The sequence below is a fragment of the Populus alba genome, chromosome 1 (genome assembly GCF_005239225.2).
Source record: "Populus alba chromosome 1, ASM523922v2, whole genome shotgun sequence".
In the NCBI taxonomy this organism is placed as follows: Eukaryota; Viridiplantae; Streptophyta; class Magnoliopsida; order Malpighiales; family Salicaceae; genus Populus; species Populus alba.
In genome coordinates this window covers 41,853,953-41,860,512 of record NC_133284.1, presented here as the reverse complement: position 1 = coordinate 41,860,512, position 6,560 = coordinate 41,853,953, and the positions used below count along the sequence as shown (strand labels likewise).

General features: G+C 35.1%; 1 protein-coding gene across 5 annotated transcripts; it reads right to left on the bottom strand.

Annotated features, from left to right (window-relative positions):
* Positions 1-305: 305 nt before the first annotated feature.
* On the bottom strand, positions 306-5,875 carry LOC118056845 (nuclear transcription factor Y subunit A-7). Of its 5 annotated transcripts, none has more exons than XM_035069229.2 (7): positions 5,719-5,874; positions 4,482-4,539; positions 3,415-3,557; positions 2,473-2,574; positions 1,374-1,538; positions 792-906; positions 306-710 (listed from the first exon to the last, which is right to left on the bottom strand). In XM_035069229.2, the coding sequence occupies exons 2-7, from the start codon at positions 4,507-4,509 to the stop codon at positions 685-687; spliced, it is 579 nt and encodes a 192-aa protein (XP_034925120.1). In that variant the 5' UTR covers positions 4,510-4,539; positions 5,719-5,874; the 3' UTR covers positions 306-684. The 5 variants fall into 5 exon arrangements, with proteins under 5 accessions (XP_034925120.1, XP_034925117.1, XP_034925118.1 ...); XM_035069226.2 differs by adding an exon at positions 5,090-5,244 and having other exon boundaries at positions 306-906; positions 5,719-5,859; XM_035069227.2 differs by adding an exon at positions 5,090-5,205 and having other exon boundaries at positions 306-906; positions 5,719-5,845.
* Between the last annotated feature and the right edge of the window lie 685 nt (positions 5,876-6,560).

Below are 6,560 nucleotides of genomic sequence, written 5' to 3'. Positions count from 1 at the left end.
ACTAGGCCCCAACCTAGTCTATAATGAAATCTCCATTTAAAATCTAGCACGAACTTAAGAACCCTACTCGAATCAGAGCATTTGAAGTTTTCATCTCATATTTTTGGACTCCAATTGGCTCATTTTGTTTGCACTGTTGCCACACTTGCTTCCTTGCAGCTAGCAAGGGGCAGGCATCATCTGATTGATGCAAAAAAGGATTAGACAGGCCAACGAGACACTCTGACCATAATCAAATCTTTGTATGGTTTCAAACAAGTAGAGTTAGGTGTGCTTTATTTCTTATAACATCTACACTCTGTTGATTATAACAAGTTGGAAACACTGCCGTTCTATTTCTACAAACCCCAAAAAAAGGTCCATGTAACTCGGAAAATAAGCTCCTATGAAAAGGGTCTGGTCAGATTTTCCAATACTTAGGCCTCACCCCATCATAAAAGCAAGGAAATACCCTCACAGCAAACTTAACCATCAATCTCCTCGTTAAGTACAAGAACTAGAAAAAATCCACGGGAGCAAAGATAATGTTGAACGCCTCTTATCTTTGCAGACTCCTACAAACCAACTACTGGAAAATGCTATACATACTAATGACTTGTCGGTGCAGAGCCACGATGAAGCAATACTGGGACTATAGGGCTATGGGTTTCCTGAACCCCCGTCTATGAATAACTGTTTTCTGAGCTAATTGTGTGCACCACCATCACTTCCTGTGTATCCCTACTAGTCATTTGAGGAAACAATATCATTTTTATCAGAATTAAGATTGATATTAGATTGTGATTTGTCACCTGAAGCCACTTCATTATGCTCTTGATTCTCTTTCTTCTTCGAATTGAGAAACCGACCCCCACATCCTCTAGCTCTTCTCAGTGCATGCTGATGTCGAGATTCATGCAAGTATGGCTGCAAGAATGATTTTGAGTTGTCATGAAGCATCCAATGCCATAGAGGACATAGTGCCACATAAAATGGGGTGTAACATGATAGGAAACAGAGAGGAGAATAGCCTAAAACTAAACATGTATAATCACATGACTGCCAGACATCCAATCAAGTAATCATAGAATCACATTCATATGGCATTGGATCATTCAAGAAACTCCAGACTATTACCAATGAAAAATCATCTTCAAGCTTCCTATGAGCCACATTTGAGAAGTCTTTGAAAATTATACCAGTGGACATTATTGACCTAAAGTAAGAAAGGAATAAAACTGAAAATAATATGTAAGAAGACCAGCAGTTGTTGAACAATAACAGCAAGAGATCCATGCAAGCCTTCTTTATTTTAGGTTCTAATAAATTAGGTAAACAAAACACAATATGGAATGCAAGCAGAATTAAAAGGCTTCAGACAACCAAAACTATACCTTCCGAGACTTGAGTGCTTTGCTTTCTGATTCAGCTTTTGCACGAGATTGTCGCCGTCTCAAGATACCATGATACTGTTTTGCATTAACAAATACAGGTTCCTCAACAGCATCAGATGGCAAAGGAACTCCAGCTTGCTGAATTCCCATCAACTGAAGATGGACCTGATTAGATGTACGCTCATGAGAGTTACTTGTATCCAAAAAAAAAATGTTTTCTCATAAGTGAAGGCTAAATAGTAAACACTTCCAGCGATTATTTAAAGTCCCTGATGAACAAAAAAATATCAGATACTCAACCCTGAAATAGGACCCCCTTGCAAATTATCTGTCCATTGATTTCCATAACCATTACCACATAAAACACTAAATACCTACTCAAACCCCAAGTAAACCTCCTTTCTTTCTCTTCTCTCTATACTGACCCATCTCTCCTCCATTTTTCATAACTCCAACTCCAAAATAACTCACTTCCCAAAACTCACCATCATTGCACTCATAAACACAATTTTTTGGTAGTGAAAATGAAGTTGATTTTTGGAAATTTAAAGAAACAGTATGCTTACCGATGCTCCTGGGTCTGGTGGTTTGGTATAATATTTCCAACCACCCAACCATCATGCTTCAAGCATTGGTACGGACAAAAAAAAAAAAAAACATTATGCTTTGTTGAGGAACAAAACGAAAGGAAAATTGAGAAAGTGTGTTAAAATCTGGAGAAAAGCTAGTCAAGAGGGAGTGGGGGAGGAGGAAATAGGTCCGTTGAATATTAGCAGGTTTTCTTTGTGGTTTGTGGGGCCTTTGATGGTCAAATAAGGTGAAAATCAACAAAACCCTACATTTTGTCAACTGATGGACCACATTGCAACAGAGCTAGAGTTTGGTGGTGAAATTTTGGGATTTCTTAGTTCAGGGGAGACTTGAAAATTCGCTAAAGTTCAGGTTTTTAAAATTTGGCCTCAATTAAATGTGATCTCAAATTGACAAATCACAAGTGCCATGTTTCTTATAATTGTCGTTGCTATAACCATTAGCTTCAGAATCTTGATTTCCTACTCCAAGAAGAGAGGTCTTGACAGGAGATCAAAAGATAAATTACCATCGGTTGTGCACCATAGGGCTGTGGAGGATATGGCTGAGGATCATATGGAGCAAAGATGCTTCTATAATAAGGATCTGGATATGGGTAAGCTGCCGGTGCCTTCAATTCCAAAAAACAAAAACAAAGACAAAAGTCAGTATGTCAAAGTGCCTAGTTCTTATTTAGGAGGAAACGAGTACAGGATTACAATTTTTAGCACAGTTGTGGGAGAATTATCATTTTTCAAAATAGGCTTAAAGAAGATCAAAAGTCATGATATGGAAAAATAAAATTGTTGCAATGCAAAGTAATTATGATCTGCTTCGTTCAATATGTTAATGTATTTCATTTTATATGTAAAATGGGCAGGAAGCTGAAACTCAACAAACAAACTTCCACACAGCCATGATTACATCAGAGAAAAAACACATGAGATGATGAATAAAGTTGCCTAAAAATCTTTATGATGCAACATTAAAAAGTTTTTTAATTCATGGAGAAATAGAGGTATATATTGAAAGCAATTGTAGCTGTCAAACTGATTTTCAAAATTAAACTAAAAATACCATTAACAGAGACATAGATATAAGCACACAAACACCAGAAAGGCCGTGGCAAATACTTTTCTAAAATGCAAGGTGGGCAACAAAAAATTCTTGGTATACTAGGGAGGAAAAAAAAAACACTTTGTAAAATTGCATATCATCAGGCCAGTACAGGTCCACCATTTACTGTTGACTAAGTTAGAAAATTCATTAAACATAACAGGCAGAGTGAAATAATTATATTGCCAACACATCTCCGATATTAAAATAATTACTTTGAACTGTTGACAATATTTATAAGCAGCAAAAATCAAAGACTATACATACAGATGCTTTTAACAGAAAATATGTGAATCTTGCCTTTACACACAATTTCATATCAGTGATTAACAATAATTTATGCTGTATACAATACCATAGCATGTCCTGCTCCAAGCTGTGGTGTTGCATACTGAAAATTTGGAGTTGAGAAGCCTGGGTGTGCCAGTGCCATTGCAGGAGATGAAGACTGAATCTGGGGTTCTGATTCTTTTTGCTGCTCATCAGCTTCACTATTATCTGGACAACCAGTTTCAAAAATATTATTATCATATGTTAAGCATCATACGCATGGAATTTTCCAACAAAAGAGAATACTCGACCGCACCAAGCTTCAGAAAAAAATGGCTAACATAAAAAAGAAAACAAAAAAAAAATCCAAAGACAGTGAAAGTAAAATATTATAAGCAAAGACACACTGGGTTTACTCTGCATAGGCAAAAACCATCCAGAGATAGCGATGATTAAATAAACCCGCCTAATAGATTAGAGTCATTAAATCACTTAGCAAGAAAAAGAACATCCTAGGGGCCAGTCCAATCCATAAGAAGCACTAATCATGAAGTGCTAGAGTAAGAACGTGTAAATTTATTAGAGACCTTAGAAGAAGTCAATGGGTTTGGCCTTGACAAGACCACTAATTAATAACTGGCTCCAATCTAAGGCCAAGGACTTGTTATCTGAGAAAAAGAATGACAGCTATAACTAATACACCTTATCAAAAAATTCCAAGAAAATCTCTAGGGAGTAACCAAATATCTCAGATATTGTTCTTCACAATTACAAGTTTAATCCATATTGGAATGTAGGTTTCCCACCAAATTTGATATAGATGATATTCCTATGAAATATAGAAATGCTTATTATTCTTTCCTGTTCTTTTTTTATTAATATTATTTAGCTTGGATCCAGGAGTATTCAAGCAATGCAACTGGAAATCTCACTAAAGTTCTGCCCACTGGAGCAAAATATTTTTGAGGCAAATTGAACAAATGATAGAAACATGAATCCTAATAACCCCATGGTCAAGTTCAGATCCTAATAATATAAAATATCTAATTAAGCAAATGACAGAAATCTGAATAAATTTTACATTCCATCCATTTAAAGACAAAACTGTGTAGCTAAAGTAGTAACTTAGCAAAAGAATTTCAAGAAAGTTACCAGAAAGATCATGCAAGGAAGAAGTCATAGCTGTTATGCAGAGTCCCTGAACTCAAATCTGGAAGGACGGTTAACACCAAAAAAAAAAAGTCAACGTTAAATTAGAGCATTATGATGAGATGCTAGTTGAGTACAGCACAACCACAACAAAGCTCCTAAGACCTTCCACCAAGTTACATAATGATGGCTGAAAGATTGTGTGCGTGATTGACAGCTTTAAAACAACCATACAACTCAAATGAACAATACAAGGCTGATGACATGAAACATTAAAAGATGGAAAAAATATGGACAAATATTTGAGAGTTTTCTTAAATCTACTGTTTCTTAAGAAAAGAAAGATTTGAATATACAAGACAAGATCACACTAGAATAGTTCTGGTAGCTGATAGCTGTGCTATTCAAGTGTAATTATCAGGGTAATCCTCCCCAGTGCAAATAATTAAATATGTAGCTTTGTCTATTCATTTGCATAAGAAAACTCTTTTCTCAGAGTGTTTGTTCATATTTCACACACACACACATGTATATATGTATATGTGTATTTGGTAATGCTATTGAAGCAAGGCCAACAACATGTTAGAGTATCACAGCCAAAAGAACCTCACCTCACTCTCAACATGCTGCCGCCACCTACAACTCGTATCAACTCTTCCACCATAAAACCTCCAACCTTAGACCCTCAATTCACCTCCATCACTAATTCAAACCGCTACCGCAAAAGCTACCACAACGCCAAACATACAAGTAACACAACTTTCAACTGCCACCCCATTACTTGCCAATTAGTCATAAAAGCTCATTATCAACAGGAAAATCTAAAACTGGATCAAACAGCTAATAATTCAACCAACCCCATAAATCCAATTAACCAACTCACTCAAACTCGCCCAAATTGAACTCTCAAATAACTCGTATCACAAAAATCTCTAAAACACACGATCTTTAAAATGAAACGAAGCCAAGTGCTTCACATTCATTACCAGTTCCCGCATTGAAACCAACAAAATAGCATAATTCTCCGCTTGGTTGCTAAGAAAACGCATGCAATTCAAGGAAAAAACCCAAATATCCATCAGTTATAAAAAAAATTTAAAAAAAAGGACTATGTCGGCAACCAAACAGTTTGGGAATACAAAAAAAAGAAGCATAGAGAAAGAGAGTTTCAATTATTTGAATTGGGATTTGATTGAACAGAAAAGAGGAATGGATTAGGGATTCGAGTTTCCAAATTTACCTCATACACAAACTTCCTTATGTATTTGTTTTGCAGGGCGAGAGAGAGGAAGGCAGACAGTTTTAAGATGGGTTGTCTATGTTTGTTGACGTTCACAATTCTCTGCTGCTTGCTGCTGTTAAATAAATAAATAGCCTTTTTCCTACGTTATTTCTGTTTGGAGAGATCATAAATAGAATTCAGTTTTTACTTTACCTGCCCTGTCCTCACTGCTGCCTATCCAAACACACCCTCTCTCTCTCATCCTTTTCTTGGCCTCCCCCGGTTTTTTCCACGTACGTATTGGCTATAGTTTTTCAAGAATTTCAATTTCATCCAATTAATTAAATTAATGTAAGAGATCTACCTAGAATTGTCTTTATTTTTTTATTTATGTGCAAAGTAATTCATTTTAATCTCTTCAACAAAAAATTGATATACACACACACACACGTACACGCATGCACGTTTGTTCTGTAGCTTTATTGTTTTATTATTTTATATGATTTTTTCTCTGTTATAAAATTCATTATTTTTTATATGGTACTTACATATAGGTGACATTATTTTCACTCATTGTTTTGTTTTTTGTGCTTCATTCTTTATATTCAGCATTATTTAACACTATGGAGAGAACATGGTAAATATCAACTCGATCCTCGGTTCAATCGCTCAAACTACATTATAAATTTTATTATAGGAAGAGTTGATTAAATTAACTTAATAATTTCATATGTAACTTGGTTAATCTGATTAAAATTTAGTTGTTGTTTTTTTTTTAATTTTTTAATTTTTTTAAAAAAAATCTTAAAACAATATTATTTGAAATTAATTTAAATTAATCCAGGTTAATTTATATAAAT

Coding starts and splice junctions, on each gene's coding strand:
- LOC118056845 (XM_035069225.2), bottom strand. CDS start 4,509: ATGACTTCTTCCTTGCATGATCTTTCTG. Junction 3,558..4,481: donor TTCCTTGCATGATCTTTCTG/GTAACTTTCTTG, acceptor CTGGTTGTCCAG/ATAATAGTGAAGCTGATGAG. Junction 907..1,373: donor AAGCACTCAAGTCTCGGAAG/GTATAGTTTTGG, acceptor TCATTCTTGCAG/CCATACTTGCATGAATCTCG.